Source organism: Henckelia pumila, chromosome 4 (assembly GCF_033568475.1).
Source record: "Henckelia pumila isolate YLH828 chromosome 4, ASM3356847v2, whole genome shotgun sequence".
Classification (NCBI taxonomy): domain Eukaryota; kingdom Viridiplantae; phylum Streptophyta; class Magnoliopsida; order Lamiales; family Gesneriaceae; genus Henckelia; species Henckelia pumila.
The window spans coordinates 28924189-28949261 of record NC_133123.1 but is presented as its reverse complement, the minus strand read 5'-3'; the positions used below and the strand labels follow the sequence as shown (position 1 = coordinate 28949261).

At 32.1% G+C, this 25073-nt stretch overlaps 1 protein-coding gene and 2 long non-coding RNA genes across 6 annotated transcripts; all 3 read left to right on the top strand.

Annotated features, from left to right (window-relative positions):
• Positions 1-10535: 10535 nt before the first annotated feature.
• LOC140894465 (uncharacterized) lies at positions 10536-13838 on the top strand. Of its 2 annotated transcripts, XR_012153836.1 has the most exons (4): positions 10536-10654; positions 11558-11680; positions 12661-12834; positions 13583-13838. It is a non-coding gene; the product is annotated as an uncharacterized lncRNA (long non-coding RNA). The 2 variants fall into 2 exon arrangements; XR_012153835.1 differs by lacking the exon at positions 10536-10654 and having other exon boundaries at positions 11250-11680.
• Positions 13839-15040: 1202 nt separating this feature from the next.
• Positions 15041-18415, top strand: LOC140863722 (uncharacterized). 3 transcript variants are annotated; one of them, XR_012144009.1, is made up of 5 exons: positions 15041-15259; positions 15549-15620; positions 15779-15835; positions 16477-17530; positions 17625-18415. It is a non-coding gene; the product is annotated as an uncharacterized lncRNA (long non-coding RNA). The 3 variants fall into 3 exon arrangements; XR_012144011.1 differs by having other exon boundaries at positions 16477-17536; XR_012144010.1 differs by having other exon boundaries at positions 15501-15620.
• A 2145-nt stretch (positions 18416-20560) lies between these two features.
• LOC140860746 (amino acid transporter AVT1I-like) lies at positions 20561-21638 on the top strand. Its single transcript, XM_073263751.1, has 3 exons — positions 20561-20663; positions 20905-20994; positions 21082-21638. Exons 1-3 carry the CDS (start codon positions 20561-20563, stop codon positions 21636-21638), a joined length of 750 nt encoding a protein of 249 aa, XP_073119852.1.
• The last annotated feature ends 3435 nt before the right edge of the window (positions 21639-25073 follow it).

The window sequence follows — 25073 nt, the reverse complement described above, 5'->3', positions numbered from 1 at the left end:
TTTGTATTTACATTTATTTAGAATGTCTCAAAATCCAAATTCCTCTAGGAGATCTATTTTGCATAGTTTCTGGAAAAATGAATTACAAGTAAATGAGAAAGATGAATTAGATCAAATGACATTGATGCTACTCAAGCATGAAGAAATGATGCTTCAGCTACATGAAAGTTCTTCTAGTGGAACACAAAGGAGAAGGTATTTCAACCGAGAACATGAAAGCGGACACGATCGCCTCTTCCATGATTACTTCTCTGATGAGCCAGTATATCCCGATGATATATTTCGATGCCGATTCCGAATGCGAAGAGAATTATTTCTTCGCATAGTCAATGTTTTGCAAAATCATTCAGAATATTTTCAATTGAGGAGAGATGCAACGGGAAGAAAATGTTTGTCGCCACTTCAAAAATGTACCACAGCTATCCGTTAATTGGCCTATGGAGCCACTGCCGATCATTATGATGAGTATCTACGGGTTGCCGAAACAACTGCCATAGAATGTTTGTTCAACTTCTGTCGATGTGTGATTGAAGTATTTGGGGACACATATTTGAGAAGACCCAACAATAGTGATATCCAACGTTTGCTTGAAATGCACGAACAAAGACATGGTTTTCCTGGAATGTTGGGTAGTCTTGATTGTATGCATTGGAAATGGAAAAATTGTCCAGTGGCGTGGAAAGGCCAGTTTACTCGAGGCGATCATGGCGTTCCAACAATTGTGCTTGAAGCGGTTGCATCGGCGGACTTGTGGATATGACATGCATTTTTTGGGATCGCAGGTTCGCGTAATGATATCAATGTGCTTAACGAATCACCTTTGTTCAATACTGTCTTACAGGAAAATGCACCACATGTAAATTTCATGGTGAATGGGTCACAATATACAAAAGGATACTATCTAACCGATGGGATTTATACCGAATGGGCAACTTTTGTCAAGAGTTTTCCATGTCCTGAGGATCCCAAAAGAAAGATGTTCAAAGAAATACAGGAATCTGCAAGAAAAGATGTTGAACAAGCATTTGGAGTGCTCCAATCTCGTTGGGCAATGATCAGAGGTCCGGGACGATTTTGGTACAAGAATAACTTGAGAGATATAATATATACATGCATTATATTGCACAATATGATTATTGAAGATGAAGGAGATGCAACACTCAATTGGTTAGACGATGAAGAAAATCCACCAGCACAGATATTTCAAGGATCTACCCAAAAATTTCAAGAATACCTTCGAAGAAATAGCGAGTTACGTGATAGCCAAGTGCATCATCAACTTCGAGCGGACTTGGTTGAGCATATCTGGGCACACCACGATATCAATCCGTAAAACAAGCATATATTATGTATGTTTTGGTTGTTTTTAATATTTCTTTAATTTTCACATGTCGTAGTATCTATTGGTATATTATGTAAACGAAATTTTAATTATTATTATTAACGTTAAATATATGTTATTATATATTATATATTGCACATACACTTTCCCACCGTTTCTTTCTTCTTCTTTTGTTTTTGTCTTTTTTTGTGTCAATTATTGTGTCCGTGACTTTTTTTTTTGAGATAATATATTTTATATTATTTAATATTATATATATACGTTATGCAGACACATGTGCTACATTTTGTTTCTTTTGTTTTTATTATCTGCATGTATAGTTAAAAAATATATAAAATTGATTTGTCGATAAAATTTTCCTATAAATACACAGAACATTGTCATACAATTCTGTAACACACAAAATCACTAGAATCACTCCATCAATTTATCGGAAATGGATGCAAATTTTTTTGGGTCTTTCGGAAACTCTGTGAATTCTGATGCCGAAAAAAATACATCAGAAAATTATCAGAGTCGTCCTAATAGCCAATTAATTGCTCCATCACAATACCCTCACAATATTCAAAATATTTCACAATATCCGCTTAATTTTCAAAGTTCTCAAAGTTTGCCTACTTTTCCGAGCAATGTTCGCCCTCAAGCTCCATTTTATGCATGTCCAGCTGAATATTGGCAAGCCATGTGTAGTCAATTTGCAATGTCAGCCCCTACTTATTCATTTTCTCCACAACAACCATCGGTCATACCTTCGAATGAATCAAGGAATACAGATGCATACAAAGAACCCGCAACACCATCCTCGATTCCAGGTTCTCAATTTCCTACTTTTTCAACACAACTAGGACTCGACAACATTGTTTTCGATAAAGAACATGAAATGGATGGAAAACGAGCACCTTGGTCAGTTGATGAAGACAAGCTCCTTGCAAGGTCATGGGTCACTATTAGCATCGACCCAATTATCTGTAATGACCAAAAAGATCATGCATTCTGGAAACGAATTACAAACTACTACAACAAACATCGCGCTACCGGATCTAAGGAGAGAGACTGGAAAAAGGTAAAATCACATTTCTATTTATTTCATCCTTTGGTGAATGAGTTTTCTGGTGTATACAATAATTTATACAATAATCGTCCGAGCGGATGGAGCGATGAGGATGTACTTGTCAAAGCTCATGAAATTTGGAAGACAAATCATAACAATAAGCCTTTCAAATATGAACATGTATGGAGAATTCTTAGAGAGTGTGAAAAATATGCTCCACAACATCGTCATGCTAATAAGAAGGCTCGAACCTCTGAGTCGGAAGAACATACAACCTCATCCAATCCGGATACGAGCGTTGACGTAGATGACTGTGAAGTTCGTCTTCGTCCAATGGGACAGAAAACTGCAAAAAGGAATGGAAAAATGAAAGCTGTAAATGCCAAAAAATGGAAAGAGAAAATGGACCTTAGGTGACAAAAGTTGAAAGAACTTCACATGGAGAAAATAGAACTTCAAAAAAATGAAGTGGTGACTCGAGAGGCTGAGACACTTCATAAGGATTATGAAATCTTTATGAAAGATACTAATGACATGACACCGGAACAACTTAACATACATCTCAAAATATGCGCAAAGCTTAAAAGGAAGCATGGAATAGAGTAGATGTATTTTAGTTATTTTTAATCTTGGTTCTAATTTATGTATCTCTTACTATCTACTGAAGCATTATGTAATCTAAATTTTAATTATTAATTAATGTTGAATATTTTCACTATCATATACGGAATATTATGAACTATTTGTAATAAATAAATATATAAAATAAATTTCTAGTTATTTTTTTAACATAAAAATCTGTATGTAACGTTACAAAATTTTGAAATTGAATTTAAATTATATTTATTTTTTTATTAATTAAATTATTAAATATTTATAAAAAAATATATTTATTTTCTTTAACTATAAAAAAATTCACAAGTTCATTAATAAAATTAAACTATTTATATAAATTATGTATATATAAATATGTAAAATAAATTGATTGTTGATATATTTGAATTGAGTGTGGGGTCCATAAAAAAGTTGTTTGAGTTTTTTGTTATAGTGGAGAGTTGAATGAGATTTTTGGTTTTTGATGTGGCGGAGTGGAGACCACAAAAGAATGGTGATAGGGGTGTTACCATTGTGGATGCCCTTAGTGCAACCTTCAGACCTTCTGAACCTTAAAACAATCTTTTGACAAGTACTTTAAAAAACTTATTGGTGTTTTATAAATAAAGAAAACATCAAATATGTGTTTTGAGAAACCTTTTATAAAATGCTTTTGAAAAATAATTTTTTTTAAAAAATTTCTTCAAGTATAATTTTTTAAAAACAATTAAAAGTTGTTTTGATGTTTTTAAAAAGAAAACGGGGGTAAATGCAAAGTCAATTTTTATTATTATTATTATAGAATATTTGTCAAAAACATTCTTAATTATATAACTATAAAATTTTTATTTTTTTAAACAATTGTTTTAACAACTTTCAATTAATAATGAACAAAGTTAACCATGAGTTGAGGAGATCGACGGTCGCACATACTGACCCCTTGGTTATGTGACTCCGATTACTCCCCCCACATGAATATAACAAAATGAAGGAGTGTAATCCAAATGCTAGAGTTTTATCTTAATCATAAATCCAATACTCCATAAATTATCACATCAATAATATCCCATTAATTATGCTCATCATGTATTGAGATATTGACTCAATCTAAATATGGCTTTCGGATTCTGCTAAATCCAAGGGTCCCATCCTCGGATCAATAATTTTTGTTCTAAAACAATATGTGGCCGTATTTTGGCCCTTTTTTATTTAAAAAAAATAAATAAGTAAAGAAATATTACGCTAGCATTAACTCAATTTCATGCTAGCATAAACTCAATTACCTTCTAAATTTATTTTTCTTATATTTCTACAAAACCATTAATATTTCTACAAAACCATCATTATAATTAAATTTGATAATAATTTAATAAAGAACAGGCCGGTGATTGCTCAAATCCTATATTTCAAAGCCTTGGGGGTCTTGTCTATGCTACCCCATTGGGGTAGTGCCCAAATGGGATCCAACGGTACAAAGCTTGCTTGGTCTTGTCTATGCTACCTCATTGGGATAGTGTCCAAATGGGATCAAACGGTCCATTATTTTTAGCATTTGATATGATATTATTTTAAATGAGATCATTTCAAATGAAAAAAATATGGGCACTTGGATCTAGCACGTGGATAGTGCTAATGTGCTAGCATATACAAAGTTTTCTTGGGTCTTGTCTATGCTAAACAGTGAATCCGAGAAATCAAAGTAGAAAACTTTATATACTTAAAAAAACACATCAATTTCGAGAATTTTACTCCATTTTTAATTCATTGTAAAAACACAGCTACCTATATTGATGAGTACTCCATTTTCACGAAAAACCCGTTTCCGTCAAATGCATTATATTGATGGCATTGATTTCCTTAATTAGCTCATCAATTTCTTGAGTGTTTATAAGAGTTTTGAAGTTTGCGCAAAGGGAGTTAAGTAAATGCATGGTTGTTTTCTTGTTTTATAACAAAATGTTACCTAATTAGCTCATCAATTTCTTGAGTATTAGCTCATATGGTGTTGTGGAATTTATATGGCCATTATCATTAATAGCTTATGATGGATGACCTGTAACGAATTGACATTTCTCAATCAGCAAAAAACTAAAACAGTGAATTCGAGAAATCAAAGTAGAAAACTTTACTTACTTAAAAAAACACATCACTTTAGAGAATTTTTCTCCATTTTTAATTCATTGTAAAAACACAGCTAGCTATATTGATGAGTACTCCATTTTCTCGGAACCTCGTTTCCGTCAAATGCATTATATTGGTGGCATTGATTTCCTTAATAAGCTCATTAATTTCTTGAGTATTTATAACAGTTTTGAAGTTTGTGTAAAGGGAGGTAAGGAAATGCGTGGTTGTTTTATTGTTTTATAACAAACTGTTACTTAATTAGCTCATCAATTTCTTGAGTATTAGCTCATATATATGGTGTTGTGGGATTTATATGGCCATTATCATTAATAGCTTCTGATGGATGACCTGCAACGAATTGACATTTCTCAATTAGCGAAAAACTAAAACAGTGAATCCGAGATATCAAAGTAGAAAACTTTACTTACTTTAAAAAACACATCACTTTCGAGAATTTTTCTCCATTTTTAATTCATTGTAAAAACATAGCTACCTATATTGATGAGTACTCCATTTTCCCGGAACCCCGTTTCCGTCAAATGAATTATATTGATGGCATTGATTTCCTTAATTAGCTCATCAATTTCTTGAGTATTTATAAGAGTTTTGAAGTTTGTGTAAAGTGAGTTAAGTAAATGCATGGTTGTTTTCTTGTTTTATAACAAACTGTTACCTAATTAGCTCATCAATTTCTTGAGTATTAGCTCATATATATGGTGTTGTGGGATTTATATTGCCATTATCATTAATAGCTTCTGATGGATGACCTGCAACGAATTGACATTTCTCAATCAGCAAAAAACTAAAACAGTAAACCTGTAGTAGTCCGGTTCCATTTTACAATATTAAGTGATTTTAAACATGTTAAAAAATGACATATAATTTTAAAAGTGCCAAAACATGTTTAAGGAGTCCTTATTTGATCAAAATAAGTGGAAAATCAGATCCGAAATATCCAAAAATGGTAGGGTAGGTGCCGGGGGTCCAAAAATAGTAAATAAAAGGGTGTTCACTTCGGAGCCACCATTGTGCAGATCGGAGCTGTCGGTACGAACGAAAGTTCCGATGCAGCAACGGAGCTTCCGATATACTGTCTGAAGACGTGCCGATGATAATTGTACATGTGGCTGCATGCAACACATTGGAAGCTCGTAGCTGCATGCAACACATCGGAGCTTTCGATGGCACATCGGAACTTCCGATCTCAACCAGCTGCAACGTGGATTCCATGCACAAATCGGAGCTTCCGATGGCACTATCGGAGCTTTCGATTGTGCTCTATAAATAGTGGCGGAAATGACTCATTTTGAATGTCCAAAATCCTCTCCTTGGCCCATGTTAGTTCGTTTTACGAGCTTTTGGGTACTCTTATTTTAAGAGTTGGAGTAGGTGGTAGTTTTTATTTAGCGGACAGTGTCCGCAGTAGCAGCCAGGCGGTGGAGCTCTGGCGAGGCGTCCAGGGGTCGTAGCTAGGCTATGCCCAAGCTCTGGGGCATGCGTCATCAGCGAGCTGACGACGGATGAAGGTATGACTTTGGTTCCCTATAGAAAATAGGGAGTAAAATATAGTTTAATTAAAGTTTTTAGAGCCTATTAGGTGATGTTTGACATGCTAGGTAATGCATGGGTTTTTTATGTTGTAGTGATGCATGGTAGGCTTGGACCTAGAGAGGAAGCTTCTAGGATCTTCCTTAATAAGGTACAGAAGTATTATTCGAGATATCCAGATTGAGTATGCATGTATTATGTGTTTGCATGGATTATGTGATTGCATGTTTTATATGCTTTTATATACAGCATGTCCTGACTGTATGTTGCATACATGAGCATATTGAGCCTTTACCTTAGAGGTATCCTGTAGTAGGGTGCTCACCCTACGAGTTTGTGGATGGTTGGATACGTAAGTCTTGTATCAGGTCACCTTTATGGTTTGACACATGTACTAGTATCAGGTCACCATTATCCACTGGGTATATGAGCCACCTCCTGAGGCAATGGCGCAGCGTGCTATATACCCTGGGCCCGGTCTATGAGCTAGTTTCTTGACCTGAGTGTCTTGGTACTCAGTTCATTTGCATTCAAGCGCATATAATAGTGTATACTCATACTCTCGTACTGAGCATGTTAGGCTCACTTTCGGTTATTTTCTATTTGGCTGGATGCCCTATTCCATGTGGCAGTTGCAGGTAGTTCTCCCAGAGAGAGAGAGAGGTTAGGTGGTGACCAAGACTGGATATCAGGGTTGACCACTAGGTTTTGCTTACCTGGTACTGTTTTATTTAAAGATTCCGCAGTTACTATGATTAAGATTATTTTATTGATTAATTGCATGCTAAAGTTCTGATTAGTAGGTGATCACGACGTGGGTCACTACATAATCCGAGATATTAAAGTAGAAAACTTTACTTACTTTAAAAAACACATCACTTTTGGGAATTTTGCTCCATTTTTAATTCATTGTAAAACACAGCTATGTATATTGATGAGTACTCCATTTTCCCAAAACCCTGTTTCCGTCAAATGCATTATATTGATGGCATTGATTTTCTTAATTAGCTCATCAATTTCTTAGTATTTATAAGAGTTTTGAAGTTTGCGTAAAGGGAGTTAAGTAAATGCATGGTTGTTCTCTTGTTTTTATAACAAACCGTTACCTAATTAGCTCATCAATTTCTTGAGTATTAGCTCATATATATGGTGTTGTGGGATTTATATGACCATTATCATTAATAGCTTCTGATGGATGACCTACAACGAATTGACATTTCTCAATCAGCAAAAAACTAAAACAGTGAATTCGATAAATCAAAGTAGAAAACTTTACTTACTTAAAAAAACACATCACTTTCGAGAATTTTGCTCCATTTTTAATTCACTGTAAAAACACAGCTACCTATATTGATTAGTACTCCATTTTCCCGGAACCCCTTTCAAATTCATGAGTACTCCATTTTCCCGAAACCCCGTTTTCGTAAAATGCATTATATTGATGGCATTGATTTCCTTAATTAGCTCATCAATTTCTTGAGTATTTATAAGAGTTTTGAAGTTTGTGTAAAGAGAGTTAAGTAAATGCATGGTTGTTTTCTTGTTTTCTTACAAACTCTTACCTACTTACAATCATATATATGATGCTTACAAAATGCTTAAAATTATTTTATTATTAAAATATATATATTATTTGCTAATTTTTTTTAAACGATAATATCATTTCTAAAATTAAAAAAAATTTATTATAAGAAATCATACTTTTTTTTTACAAAATAAATATTAACACAAAAAAAGTGTTACATATATGTAAGTAACGTATACCAACAATACCAGTTAATGATTAATATTTGGGATTTTGTGTCAAATAAAATTATTTGACACAACAATTTAATCAATTTTATATTAAAATAATACCAACTTGATTATAGTTCATCCAACCATTTCATATAGTCTTTATCTATCAATTTTGAAATTTGTTCAAACACACAATTTATGTGAACTTAACAACACAAGAAACCGATCTTTTGTTAATTTGTTTAATAAAATTTGGATCTTCAAAAAAAAACAAACACAAGAATAAAGCTTGTGTCCGATACACTAGCATATATAAAGTAAAATTCACTAACATTACTTTTAATCGGTCAAACCAAAGAAATAGTAAAAGATTAATTAACATGAGAAAACCCCTTCTTTAAACCTACATGTGTAAAGTTTTCACTCTACCAAATTTTTTTGGCGTTGCATGTACATTTAGTTTTCAGAAGGTTTATTGCAGTACATGATTGATTTTATAGAATCTTACTCATGTGATCAACAAAGTTAAATGATGTTCAAACATCAATATTTAACCCAATTAATTGAAATCGTCTCTCACAATCCCTAAAAAAAGTCAAAATAAAGATCAAGTGTCCTTTATATAAGAATATGTAATATCATATCCAATTATCTTCATCTACTTCATAGTCTCTACTCTCTAGGATGTAGTAAGATTGTCAATTATATAGTTCGAGGAAGACAACATTTGCAAGGATGTATAGAACAAAATCAATTCATCTCCACTTCAATTTCCCTAAAAAAAAACTATGCATGTTTTAAATAGGAAAAATAAGTTTTTTGGTCCAGTATTTTATCTTTTTTGGGTTTTGGTCCATTAACTTTTTTGATATGGGTTTTGGTACACTAACTTTGCATTTTCAGTATTTTTTGGTCCAACTGCATACGTGTCAGCTTCTGATTGGTCCACGTTATTTTGGACCAATCAGAAGTTAACATGTATGCAGTTGGACCAAAAAACACTGAAAATGCAAAGTTAGTGTATCAAAACCCACATTAAAATAGTTAATGGACTAAAACCAAAACATGAACAAGTTAATGGACCAAAAAACTGATTTTTCCTTTTAAATATATAGAAAAATATATTTTCTCAGAGAAACAAATTTTCACGAACAATGCAAGATGTTATAGGGCGTTTTCTGCTGTGGCAGCCAAAAAACATATTAATAAAGAAGGAAGGTAATTGAGAAAATTTTACCTTTGGAAAAGAATTTGTCAGTGACTTTTTAACTGAAGAAACAAATCCATAAAGTAACCTATACTCTGAAGATGAAAGCGAGCGAGCGACCTGCTGCGGCGGCACAGGGAGCGGTATACCAAAATTTTTCGATAAGAACGATATAGATTTATGTCATATCAAAATTTCAGTACGGTATGCGATACCAAAAATTTCGGTATGGTATGCGGAATTCGTTGAATACTACGGTATACCGTACCTAGGGGTGTCAATTCGGGTGGGTCGGGTGGGTTCGGGTCAGGTCGACAAAAATAATTTAAAAAATTCGTCAACCCGAACCAATCCGAAAATGCCCAACCTTAACCTGAACCCAAACCCGGATAACCCGCCTAACCCAATCAACCCGAACGAACCCGATTTTATTATTTTTTATTTTTTAACAAAATAATTAAATAAAAATTCAAAACACATAATAATAATATTAATATTTAATTTAATCACATAATAACAAAATCTAAACTTATATATAATTTAAATTTGAACTTTTAGTTATATAAAATTTTAAGTATACTTATTACAAAAATTAAAAAATTATTTTTAAACATAAAAATTGTACAAAATAAATATTAAATGACGAAAATCTATTATATCAATATACAATAATTTTTTTAAACATACAATATATAAAAAATGTAGTAAATCTATCTTAATTTTGTATAAAAATTATAATAATAATTAAAAGTTTCGGGTCAACGCGACTTGATCCAAACCCTATCCAAACCCGATTAATTTTTTCGCATTAGCTTTCGGGTCAAACCGATTCAACCCAAACCCAAAAACCTCCACCTTAACCTGATATTTTTATTGTTGATTTGCTTCACTTCGAGCTTAGGAGGGAATTCGAGGTAGCATAACAATAAGTTCACGGGGAATTTAACAGGAATCGCGGTGCAGTGCCTTCAGAAACTCCCTGCTACTAACAATAAATTCACCTACAACTACGATAGTCGCACCTTCAATTATCTCGTCGAGGATGGACTCAGTAAGCTTCCGAGTGTCTGATCTATTTGCTCTTTTATTTGTTTTGTTTTCGAACGTTAATGTTTGATTTTGGTTCTTTCTTTGCTTGGTGTTTAAGATTAATTGATTGTTTTGGGTATTTTACTAATAATAGGTTGTGTACTCTTTGTAAGTTTGTGTTCTGGAGCTCAAGAGCAGGAAAGGGTCTTCAATAAGCAAAACTAACAATCCAGTTTGGAGTGTTATTTTGTTATCTTTTTTTTTTTTTTTAATATTTATCCTTTCTCACGAAATTCTTTTGGAAGATGTATGTTTTTTATGGACATCTTATGTTCATGTTGTTTTGCTGGAAAACTTTCAATTTGAACATTAGGTCTGTGATGAAGTGCCTATATTTTGAACTAATCCAACCAGAGTTATGGAATTCTATTTATTTAACTGGCATGCTTCATAATTTTTGCTTCCATGTGTAAAGCTAAAAATATACGGTGTAATCGAGAACCCGAGCTTGTTATAAGTTAAATATGTCTTGGGACGGAGATATAAACTCTTTTGATTTCTCTGTTATTTCTTGTTGTTTAATCTTTGGTTGGGCCTTTTGCTCTTGATTTTCATATAGAAGTTTGGATGGAGATTTGACAGACTGTGGATTTGTGCAGTTTTGTTTAGATGGTTTGAAATGGTAGGGCAGTTGGAGCAGTTAAGGCTTGCTGCCTCTTGGTAGAAGAAAAATGTTTATTCTCGGGTTCACCTTGTCTATGAAGAAGTTAACACATTATCAGTTTTTCTAGCTTAATCTGGTTGTCAGATTTTGTTTATATAGTTCCAGCTCTTCTGAATATGAATGAGAGAATTATGTCTTTCCATCTCTTGAGTTGTTGATCCTAGTGTGCTCTTCCTCCTTTTTTTGTTCAATTGTATTTAGGCTTATGTTGCTGCTTGAATGTGTAAATGAACATGCTTGCGAATTGGAACTTCTTGTATAAATGCCCTCTAGGAATCAAGCTCGCCATCAAGAATTCCGGCTTCTGGTTCTGCCTCTTAACCGGTGATGCCATCTATAATTGAGTTCTGCACTATGTTTCAACTAACCTTATGTTTCGTTTGAGTCCCCAATATCCAGAAAGCTACTGATTTTTTGCTTGGGTTTTTGGTTTTTGCAAGTTTAAACTTGATTGTGCCACACACAAATCATTAACATTTGTAAATATTAGTAGGTTTTTAGTTTAGCAAGAACGATTTTACATCTAAATATTTATCTTAAGATTGGTTCTTTTGGTTATTATATCAACTTAATTACCACCATTGAACCAGTGTTGGTTTTTGCAGTGATTCTTGCTTGTCATCCTAATTCCCCTGATCCGTTGAGTTCTTTTTGTTTTAAAAAAATATTATAAATTATTGCCATATTATATATATATATGATAATGATAATAAGAATAAAGTAAAATAAAATAATATGATTTAAGTTTTTAAACCTTTTTCCACCTCCATGGATATTTTTTTAGTCAATTAAAGTCTGTAGCACTATGCTGTCATCTTAACCGACCTCACCACATTAAACTTATCCTATTTTATCTAAGAAACCGTGAACACATTTTATTATATAAGGCTAAGCATGCATTTGATTTGTCCAACTCCTTTTTCATATAATAACAATACATTTCGACATAATTCTATGCCTATAGTACAACAAAGTTTAGATGAAACATTGGTTATTATAAACTCGGCATTATATCGATCATAATTATTTGTGGCCTTATTTATTTATTTGTTTATTTTTTACCTTGCTTTTCAAAAATATATTTAACAAATATTCAAAATATGATTAAATAACTTTACTTACGATCACTACCTGTACAAATAAATAATTCTTTATGTAATTAAACAATGAGGTTAATGTTCGTTTATTTCTTGGGATCAGACTGATAAGTTATTTAGTGGTAATTGTCTCTTGCATCTGCCTTCCTTTCATCCCTTGCTGGTTAATTGTCAATTAGTGATAATTGTCGTTACATTTACTTGCAGGCTGCATATGGTACACTTTTTGAAGTTGAGAATCGTTCTACATTTTACTTTCCTTATCGAAAAATTTCATTGGCCAAATGGTTAGTTTCTCAGCAGCGGAAGTTCCAGAATGACCTCAAATATATCAATGATTGTCTCGATGATTTGATAAAAAATGAAAAAGAGACCAGAGAGGTGAGACAATTTACAGCTGAATTGTCATGGTAATATATAAATCATGCTATCGTAATGCAAGTTGTATTCGATAAATCTGTTCCATCCCAAGAGACAAATTTCTTATTTTTGAAATGTGATGGCAGCATTCATGAGATGTGTCTAGTTTTTTTATATTTATAACTTATATTCGAAATTTAAGAGTTGCATAAAGATCACAAAATTATTAGAAAAAATAAGGACTACCTATTTATTTGTTGCACGTAATGATGCCATGTATTTGTATTATACTCTTGGATATTAAATAGGATATACAAAGTCAAAGGTAAGCATTGTTTGTGAAATGATTGAACTTCTAGATTCATAAGTTGAAATCTGTTGATTGCATGGGTCGATCCTATTGTTTGGTATCATAGTTATCTTTGTTTGGAGAATTGTAAATTTCTGAGTTTACCAAGCAAAGAATGAGCTGTTGTTTGTTTTTTGTTCACCCATGTCTTCCTGTCTCGGGTTATTGTCAAACTTATATTCAAGATTGTTAATACAACTGAGAAAAGATTGTTATGATGCGTTCCTGTCTTAGAGTTGCTGAGTTTTTTTATTTTTCTGTTTTCCCATGAAAAGTGAGAGACATTAGTCGAAGTTTGATTATCCATGTTTAAATTGGAATAAGTTTGTGTTGACTATAATTTTGTAAGGACCGTATTTTCTTATAAGCTAAGTGTCAGTTTTGGCTCACGGAGCTTTTGATTTGGCAACTATTTTACAGAGATTCAGGAATATTGATTCGGATTTGCCAACGAAGGTTTCCAGAGAAGCATGAAGCATTTTCTGAAACACATCAAAAGAAGGAAGCAGAGTCCCCAGATGATAAGGCCACACGCGACGATAGTGGTGGCACAACCTTGGCAGTACCCGACAAGCCAGGGAGTGGAATCCAAGCTTGGGGGGATCTTGAAGAGGAGGTGTCTGCCGAAGAACTTGGAATCCATGGAGGACAAGAAGTTAATTCCAAGTTCACGTAGAGTTGGAAAATGTTCCAAAAAATTTAAATGATTCAACTGTAAAATGTTGTAAATATTATTTTCAAATATTGAAAAATTATGTATTAAACTTTAATTTTAATTTTATATTTTAAATGATTTATAATACAGAAAAATTGTGTATTTAATTTTAATTTTTTTTTTATCCGGAAAAAGACAACGGTTTTTATTTGTTGTAAAAGTGTTGTTTATTGCACCCAAAGACATCAGTTTAAAAACGTTGCAAAACTGTTGTCTATATCACTCAAAGACAACAATTTAAAGTTGTTGTCAAACTGTTGTCAAATGCGCAAAAACACAACGGTGAAAAACTATTGCAAAATCATTGTCTTTTGCATTATCGTAGACAAAAAGACAATGTTTTTTCATCGTTGTCTACTTGTTTATGAGTGTCACTTTTAACAACACTGCATTTAACAACAGTTTTTTGGGACCTACGACAACGGTGTTTAGCTGTTGTTGATGAGCATTTTTCTTGATATATATATATATATATATATATATATATCATCAAAACTGAAGAATCCAACATATATTATTTTATATAATTTGTTATTTTAATATATTGAAATAATTAATATCATAATTTAAATAATACATTTAAAAATATAATGTATATATATAATATGTTATTTTAATATATTGAAAAAATTAATATCATAATTGAATTATTTGAAATTTAAATATTTTATCAGTCATTGAAATAAATTAATATTTTTTTTAAAAAATAAGTATCATCTCTGATAGTTTTATCATTTTCGGATACAAATCAATATTTGCAAGCTTAGATTAACTCAATACATTGAAATAAGTAAATTAAATTGAAATATCAAATCAAAATCATTAATCTGAATAAAATACTTTATATAATTTTCATATAATTAAAATAAAAAAACGTTATGGTATAAATTATTAACATTTAAATTTTAATATTATTATAATGATCCTTAATGACAATATAAATTTTAAAAATGGTTAAACGTTATAAAATAATCTCAAAGAAAAATTGTCATTATTTTCAAGTATTTATGGTTTCCATGCAAAGAACAATTTTCGGTGATAATAATTAATAAATGACTGAAAAGGAGTTTTCGATGATAATAATAATTAATTAAATTAAATTAAAAGAATAAAAACCCTAAATTTCTAAGACTTCTACTAATTCTTCTTGTCCTTCCACATGGCTTTCTTCAAGTTCCATCTCCACAGGCTCTTCCTCTGGATCTTCAGGGTCTTCCTCGGGTTCTTCCTCTTGCTGTAACTCTTGGATCACGTAAAGCAAGGAAGAATTTTCTTCGGACAGAGTATCAACAGTATTTGAATCTGGTTGGGATTTCAGAGATTTTCGCGTTTTATTGAATCTGCTCCAATTCCCCTGTTTGGGATTGCAAAGCTTGGTGCAGGTATGGTTTCATCGTTTTTTTGGTTTTTTTTAACCACATGCTGCTTTCCACAAGTGCTTGTTGTTTTATCGGCTCTTTGTTTCAAGGTTTGACAACCTGAATGTCATCTCCTTCTCCGTTAATGCAAAGTTTTAATGTCTTTTGTTTTGCTTTGTTTTGTTTTGTGACGGGATTTGAAATTTTATTGTTTCGCTTTGTTATTACAGTCTTGTTTTGGTAAATCGTTGTTCTTGTTGGCCAGATCTACCTTTCCGTTGACTCTTGTTTGTGTTTCCCTTCCGTAAATCAGGCGTTCTCCCCTCTTCTCTTCCGCCTTTCTGCTTCTTCCTCGCAGTGGAAACCTTCATACCAATTTGTTACGGTAGACTTTTTCCCTTTTGTTTTTCCCACATGATGTTACAAGCTTGGAAGACTTCTGAAATTAAATCATTTGGAAGACTTCTGAAAGTAAATCATGTCTCTTGGGGTTCCTGCATCTTTCTAACATTTTTACATGTTATATATATTTACATTTCCCAGGGATCAGGACTTGGATCATTATCTGATATGGATGGTTTGGCTACTACATTTGCCAAGGTGAGAGCTGGTATATAACCGAAATTTGTCGAGCCAAATAAGAAACTGAAATTGGGGGAGCTGCATGCGTGTATTGAAGGACACTCCGATTCTCACTTTCTTTAGTGCCTGCACAATATTTTGTCACTTATCTTTATTAAATGTTGAGAACGATGAGTAGTGAGTGTTGATAAAAGGTTAACAAAATGGAAAATACTAAAAAGAATAAATGCTCGATTAATCTCTAAATTACTTCCCTTTTTTAATTTTTTCATTGAAAGAATATACATCAATATTTAATTTTCTTTATTGGCTATAGTAAAACCAGTAAATCCACGCATGGTTATGGTATGTTTTCCTTTTATGTTGACTTTTTTGGTAATCCTTGATTTTCCGCGAACTTGTTCCTTGTGTTAGTGAAAGGCTACCTATAAGGGGAAAGATTGCCTTTGTGCCAGTGAGTGTGAACTCAATTTAAGATAAACATTACGTTAATTATTTCTTGTAATCACATACATATGTGAATTGGATCCAGTCTAATGGGCTGGATTTGTTTATTCTTACACAGATTTTGTCAACATTATACTATGAAGTTTGAAAAGCTTTTTTATTTTATTTTATTTTGTTCTCTGGTTACATATCTCTGTTACTTTTTCATTCAGAAACGAAGGAAGGACATTTGTGAACCAAACCATCGTTCCAGGGGTAAGTTAAACCGGCTTCAAACCATCGTTTAAGTTCCAATGTACGCGCGTGTGTGCGTCTATGTGTATATGAGGTAATCTTTAATTATTAAATTGATAGAGTTAGAAGTTAAAACTTGAATTCAATTTTTTATGTGCCGAAGTATAGTTCGGTTTTGTCGGGAATGGTAATTATATGTATATGATGTATTCTTGAAATGTGATGATCAAATTGTTGTTTGCTGCCTAATCTTCTGTTAAAGTTCGAATGTTTTGTGAAATACAGATGGTGGCTTGATGAATATTATCGATATATAAAATCTGGAAATACAAGCCCCCAAGTCCTTGTAAAAATCCCCCAAGTAGACATCGAGTTTTTGTGGAATTAGTAGTTATCAATACAGAAATAAGCAAGCACGTGCATTTAGTTGATGTGAGCTGATTTGTTCAAGCTTTTATTTGTTATCAATTTATTTAGTTCAATAGTTAAGAACATCTTCAGCTAATTTTTAGCACCAAAATCAAAATGAGATACTAGATACTTTATAAATGAATTATGGGAAGGTATAAAGAGAGTTTTAGAGGTTTTACCTATGACATGTATCTGAAATCGATGTTATTGATAATTCAATGGTGTAAAGAGGGGCTAATTGCATCCACACCCCCTGTGAAAAGTCTAAAAGGCATAAAACCCCCTGTGTAAAATTAATAGCATGTTAGATCCTATGTTTTAAAAAAATTAGCATAAAAACCCCTATGAGAGGGTATAAATGTGCCCGAATTTGTATAACATAGGGGTGAAATGTGCTACATTTTAAAAAACTGAGGAATGTATTAGCCTATTAATATTTCTTAAGGGGTTTTATGCCTTTTAGACTTTTCACAGGGGGTGTGGATGCAATTAGCTCGTGTAAGGAGACTGCTTATAGTAGAGTTTTAATGTTGCTAGTAACATCAGCCTTTGAGGGAGGAACTAGCTGCCACTGAACGGAGAGCCAAAGAAGAGGATGCTGGCTGTAACACATTAAAGTTGGTTAGTGTATGTGATGAAATAAAATTGTTATATCTGACATTTTTTTCTCCTATTCAAATACTTAATGTTTTGCATGGAACAAATTTTCTTGAAGATGAATATCCTTGGGGCCCAATGACAAGAATGAATCTGGGAAAGCTGTTATCGGTTCTTTAATTCCCAGAGAGGAGGTGGTGAGTGGGAGTTTGAAAGAATGATGGAAGGGCGATATAAACCAGGAACTGGTTTCGTTACTCACGCAAGAAACACTTATGCTCGCAAGAGATTGTTTGAGGGAACATGTATATGACATCTGCCAAGGATCCAACAATCTGGAAAGTCAAATGCATGGCATAGTTGCATGTATAAAAATTGTGCAATGCTTACAGTAGATAAAACTATGAACTGCCAACCTGTTTTAGTTCAGGTTGGTTAACTGTTCAAAACCTAATCGATGCATAGTGTGTAATATGTATGCATTAGACTTAACGAGTCTATGGGTTGACTTGAAAATGGAATATAAATGGGATGCACATAATACAGCACCAGTAAAGGATGGGACGTACTTTTCAGAAGACAAGCATATTCCTGATCTTCTTAAGAAGAAGCATTCGAAGAATAATTGGCATGATGAAGATTTGGAAAATGATGGGATCAAGGATTCTTGCAAAGATGAAGATGAGCCTACTCAGCTATATTTGATTTCTTATTCACACTATACGTAATACATTTTATCATTAAGAATGCTTAAATTGTTTGGGCATTCCCTTTCTCCTGCATTATATCATGTTAGTCAAATGTCATTCTGTTTAACAATAATGATGGTGTGGCTAGATTTCCTCTTTCAAATGAATTTATGTGCATGATTATTACCAGAAATGGACTTCATTAATTTTTTTATATAATCAGTAGTAGATTTCATTCTTTCCTGTAAATGCTTGATTATACATGACATTGAACAGGGGATTGCATATCTGAATATTTGCTCGTGTAATGATTGATTGTGAGCTTTTCCTTTCTATATCTATGAATTGACATTGGTATCAATTATTTTATGTAGATGTAGATGGGCATTCTTTGATTTTGGTTATTGTTAAAAATATTTACTGTTGGCCCAGTTGATGTATGCATTATGACACAATACTCGACGATTTCTGTTTACCAATTACGTGTCTAAATGGACATGCTTTGTATCACTTTCCTGCCTTGCTTTTGTGAACCGAAAGTTAAATCTACTCGTGTTGTTTATAACTTATTCCGTAAAATTCGTGTACTGATTGCTTACCTTAATTCTTGGAGATTTTAGTACGTATTTGAGGAGATGGTTGGAATTCTCAGTTACGGAAGTTGAGGTTAAAATATATAAAGCTTTGCTTGCTTTTTTGGTTGATCAGAAGCTATATTATTATTATTATTATTATTATTATTATTATTATTATTATTTTTTCATATCATTATGGCTATATATTGTCCCGGTAAATAGTTTGATTGACATTTTACTTGTAAACCATAATATTCTCATGTTTTCTGCAACATTTTTTACGATGAGGAAAAAATTTAACTGCAACTACCTTAAAAATTATAAAATAATCATCCTCATGGATGAACTTACTCTCAATTATTATAACTCAGTAAATAGTGAAAGAATGTTTGTTACCTTTAACACTATTTTTTATGGTTTATAAAAGTAAGCGTATATTTAATTTAGTATTACAAGATTTAGTAAACATATATATAAAATATAACATGGTGTGTGTGTTCAATGCGATAAAATATATGCATAACCACTTTCGATTGTAGACATATTGCATGCATGTACATTCTAATAACAAAATAGTAGATAGCCATTTATTAATCTACAAACTTGACTAAACACCTCAACATTTGAGGTGTTCATAACCTAGTATATATATATATTAGAAATCGAAAATGGAGATGCATAAGCTTAACCTTTGTAGAACAAGAGCGAAAGGCCCAATGACGAACATGGCGATCACATGCCGATAAACGACGAACACATAGATATGCTCATGTTTTTGTTCAACGCAATCTTGGAAATGATATCCATCAACTCCCGCAAGCCATGCTTGCAATAAAAATACTAATAGGAATGGCTTCAGCTGCTGGAACAAAATGTTTTTGTTCATCTTCATTGTGAATGCAAGTTGAGAGTGTGTATTCCTGAGCCAAAAAAATGTTGTTTTGAAGAATAAATACTACATATTATACTTTAAATTCAAAATCATGATGGTAGACATGGTACGTAGTTATATTCTGATTTGAATAGATATGCATAATCTCTTACGACTGAAGATTAACTCATGGGTTAATTTTTTTATTTTAAAATTTTGGATTAACATGTGACATTAAACTTTTGATTTAATTATATTTAATTAAAAAATGATAATAGTAAATTCTATTTTCTAGACACTTTTGTCTTGCTGGAATTTGGATTAAAAGTTTTAATGGTTTTAATTGAATCATGATTGAATTTAAAAATATGAATAGAGATAGTACTAAAGGTTAATATATATGTAATCTAAAATTTTAAAATATAGATAAAACGACATAGATAGATATAGTACTAAAGATTAAAAAAATGATTAGGAAAATAAGAAAATAAATTTTAAATTACCGATAATAAATTACAAATAAGTATCAAAATTTTTTTAGGTAAAAAAGAAAAAATGGATATTAGTGTAAATTCATTTTGGAATTCATCAAATTAATTGAAAGCTAGTTAGGATAGTGTGCAAATTTTAATTAAATAAATAATAAGATAAGATAATAAAATTAAAAATAAGATTGATTCACTTATATTGAATATTATTATTGTGATATTTTAGTTATTTGATTTGATATTGATATTGATATTTTAGATATATCACAATTAACTAAAATATTATATATATTAATAATATTTTGGCCTAACAATTAAATCAGCCTCAAGAGTGTTTCACAAAGTTTCACAAATTTCTTGAAGGCATTTTCCTAGAATTTAGTCCAGCAAGAATCCCACGTAAAACCTATTTAAGATCAAAGCAGTTCAACATGAATCACACTATTATAAACATATTAAGAGGATCAAAGGACTTAAAGAAGAAGATCGAAAGAGTTAAAGGACCCGGGAAAATCAATCTTCAGCAACAACAAGGTATATCAGCACACATGGATTCATGGATTCATCTGTTCCATAATGATTTTTTTTTTTTTTTTTGTTTTGACTGATTTACTACTATAGCTGCAATGGAACGGAGCATGCATGCTGACGAGGAAATCAATAATGCGTCTTTTCTCAGAACTTGTTTTGCCAATTCTTTATTAGGTTTATTTCGTTACACTTGCATTTGAAATGGTTTTTTGTTTTTTGTTTTTTGTTTTTTTGGGTTTATCAGGATCATTTTCTATGCAATGCAACGGAGAATGCAAGAAATCACCTCAAGTGATGAGGAAACGAACGATGGCAATGTGGACGATCATCGGACGTCTTTTGTTGCTTTATTAGGTTTATTTCTTTATACGTTTTCATTTGGAATGGTAAATAACAGAAAAATCTTTTTTGGGTTTATGAGGTGCGGGAATATTAACTCTTCCGTATGCCGTATCATCAGGAGGTTGGCTAAGTTTATTGTGTTTCTTGATTATAGCTGGCTTAACTTGCTATACCTCCTTATTGATCAGGAGGTGTATGGACATTGATGAAAATATAAGAAGCTTTCCTGATATTGGTCATCGGGCATTTGGGCCCAATGGACGAACACTGGTATCAATTGTCATATACGCCCAACTCTACTTGTTGGCAACAGGTTTTCTGATCATGGAGGGAGATAATTTGCACAATTTATTTCCCAACATATCATATAAAATCGGTCCATTTGTTTTTGGAGGAAGAAAAAGCTTTATCCTCCTCGTAGGTGTTCTTGTACTTCCCACCACTTGGTTGAAGAACATGAACCTTTTTTCTTACATATCCGCAACCGGAGTCATGGCTGCTTTTGTAGTCCTTGGTTCGGTGTTATGGTTGGGTGCATTTGATGGAGTTGGATTTCATGAGAAGGGAGTACTTATAAATTTGAAAGGGATTCCCCAAGCTGTAAGTTTGCACCACAGTTGTGACGCCAATTGCTAAGTACGCGTTAATGGTAATGCCGATCGTAAAAGAGCTTGAAAATCTTCTCACAACAGTCCCCGGCAGGGGACTCAGCACCTTGATGAGAACAGGCGTGGCAGTTACCACGATTATAGTGGCTCTGACCGTCCCTTTTTTTGGATCTCTCATGTCACTTGTTGGCGCTTTCTTGGACGCAATATCTTGCCTGGTATTTCCATGCATTTTCTACATGAAGATATCTGGTGCCTATCGGAGGATCACACTTGAGATGATATTTATATGGATGATTATGTTGGTTGCTAGTTTTATTTTCGTTGCTGGTACATACGCAGCTGTGCGTGATATTATTCAAAATTTTGCAAAAACATAGTTTACATAACTTGTAATGCATCTCCAGAAAACTGCTTCCTTTCTCATTCCAAAAAGATATGGAATTTTATTGGCAATTATATAGAAAATGCTAGTTCTAATTAAATGATATATTTTTCTTGGACCCTCTAGACACAATTACTGAGTTTGCATATAAAGGCAATTGGAAATGCTCGAACTTTGCAACTGAAGCTGAATAATTACAATCAAAATTTAGTTGTTGTGCAACGTAGAGGAAAACACGCTCATTGTTTGTGCGCAAAGTCGACAAGACAAACTCTCATGTATAAATCATGGAAACATTGAATGAGTCGCATCTGTGAGTAACCATTTCTAATCTTTTTCTGAATTTGTTTCCCTTCCTTTCCATTTGATTGATATTTTTGGTACTGACAAGCTAAAATCAAGAAACTTAGTTTCACATATATCTCAATTTCATGATGCGCTAGACAAAAATGGCAACTTGTACAGAATCAAGTCACAAAAAAGTCCACGTGCTCAGTGTTGGTTAGTAAAAATATATTAAAAAAATAAAAGCTAGTCAAATGAATACGTGATTTCAGACAAATTCCAGCTTTTCTATACTTACATTATACTTTAAATTCAAAATCATGATGGTAGATTATGGTGGTTGTGAAACTCCAAATTTTTAGAATTTATATTTTTATTCGTGGTATAATTATATATTCCGAGATAATTTTTGAGCTTTTATTCTTATTTTTAAGTTGTAAGACGTTTCTGTAAGTTTATTTCATTTTTAGGAATTTTGAGTTGTACAGAATATTTATTTTGGAATTTATTCATGAAATAGACTGGTTTTAGTTAAATTCTGTACTAAGAGCCTGATTATTTTCGAATTTTATTTGAAAGCAACGGCGATATCACCCGACCCCGGGCGCGGGGCGTGACAGTGGTTGTATTCTGATCATATGAAAAGATATGCGTAATCTCTTACGACTAAAGATTAACTCGGAGAGAATTTTTAAAATGGTCTATTATGAAATTTGGCCTTAATTAAGTTGAGTTAATTTTTAAAATTAGTATTTAATTATGTTGAAGTCCAATTATATCCTTTAGACCATTTTTTTTTAAAAAAAACTATGATTTCACCAAATTTAGTTGTTGAAACTTGAAATACGGTAATTACACATTTTACAAATTAAAATGAGATGACATTTACCTTAATTTTCTAAAAAAATAAAAAGCTTACACACACTAATTCATACTAAAAATTGATATTTTCATTAAAGTATTAATATTAATGATATAAATTTTGAATAAAAAAAAATAAAATAAATCCGCATGTAAATACAAATACAAGTAGTTACATGTATTTATATAATCAGAGAGGGAATATTTATTTACTTTGTTTATGCTTACAAAAGTTTTGACTAGCTTGTATACGATATAATATAATTGGGAGATCTGAAGTAATAATTACTATATACTGTCATATTAAAATTTTAGTAGCCAATCATGTCAAATATTTATCTTTTCTATTAGCCAAATGACAATAAGAAAATTTTACAAACCTTATATTCAAAGTTATTTTTATAATAAACATAAAACAACATATTCATCCCTGCTTGGAATCTTCTTGTTTTTGACAAGATTGTCAAAGGAAGCAGCAGCAGACGGCTCTCTGCTGGAATCTTGCTTGAATCGTGCTTATTTTGAAACTCCAATTTTTTTCCTCATCTCAAACACAGACTCTTTTGAGTTATTTCCGATTCGATTAGCGTATTTTTGGAACAAAGGAAAAGAATGTCATGTTTTTACTCCATAATCAAGTCATATGCATGTTATAAGATTATATTATGTATTCGTTATTACTTGAGTATGTTTGTTGGGTCTCCAGACTCACTATGCTTGGATGATGCAGGTGAGGGAGATACCGTAAATGATTTCGATGTTGAACAAAGAGGCGGAGTAGTCGAAAAGGCGAGGAGTTGCATGGCATGCACGCTGTTGAAGAACCTCTTGCAACCTGATCACGAAATTTTTGCATTTAGATACATTTTCAACAAATGATTTGGTTCATGTTTTGAATCGTAGATGGGTTTCATACGTTTGTAAAATTTTCAACTTTGCAGGAGGGTTTTTTTTTTTTTTTTTTCTGGGTGATGTGAGATTTTGATTGTGAAACTCAATGTTTTAAGTTCATAAGGTTATTTTCCTTTGCAATTCATGAAAATAATTTCCGCAAAAAAATTTATTTTCCACATTTATTTTATTTATGAGCATACTTCTTGGTGAAGTAGTCGGAGATGTCACGGTGTATTTTCTGAATAATTTCCTAGATTTAGGGACATTGGATATCAATATTTATATATGTTCTCCAATCATTATATATGTTAACTCTTAATTTCTTTTCTTTTAAATATTAAACGTCTCCCATATTTATCAATATGTCGACCATAATTAAATTATTTTATGAACTAAATTAAAATAATCTAACATTTTGCACTCTCCATGTTAAGAACACCGTAGTGGCGGACCTACATGGTCCCAAAAGGGTGCGACCGCCCCCTCTGAAGTTATAAAAAAAATTAAGTACTATATACATAATATATCTTTTAAATGTAAATTTAATTGTGCGACATCCTTTTTGAAATTTTTCAAAAAAACTTAGTACTATATATAATATATTTTAGAATGTTGATTTAATTTTATATTGATTAGGATGATCTTTGATGAATAAAGATAAGAATATATTTATTTAAGACTATAACAGAATTGACAGTATGCTTTGTATTGACCCATAATTGTTTTTGAAAAACGAAAAACCTTTTATGCTTGAATGTGACGGGGGAAATTTGATTCGGTTTTCTCAATTTTATCCAACTGATTTCTTTTTGATGGAGTTAATTCATCTTGAGCATCAACTTTATAACTTTATTTTTGACATGCAAAGTAACGATCTGTTCCCTAAAGCTGCGGGAATTATCGAGCTTGCTAAAATGATGTTATAATCGAAGAAATATCGATTATATCATTTGGTATATTTGTTTTGAAAGTTAACATTGTTATTACTCGTTGCAATTGTTACCGTATAAAGAGTGTTTCAACAATAAAAATAATCAA

Excerpts from the sequence above, each read along its gene's own strand:
- LOC140860746 (XM_073263751.1), top strand. The coding sequence starts at position 20,561 with ATGAATCACACTATTATAAACATATTAAGAGGATCAAAGGACTTAAAG. Across the intron at positions 20,664-20,904 it reads CAATCTTCAGCAACAACAAG|GATCATTTTCTATGCAATGC; the intron begins GTATATCAGCAC and ends TGGGTTTATCAG. Across the intron at positions 20,995-21,081 it reads AATGTGGACGATCATCGGAC|GTGCGGGAATATTAACTCTT; the intron begins GTCTTTTGTTGC and ends TGGGTTTATGAG.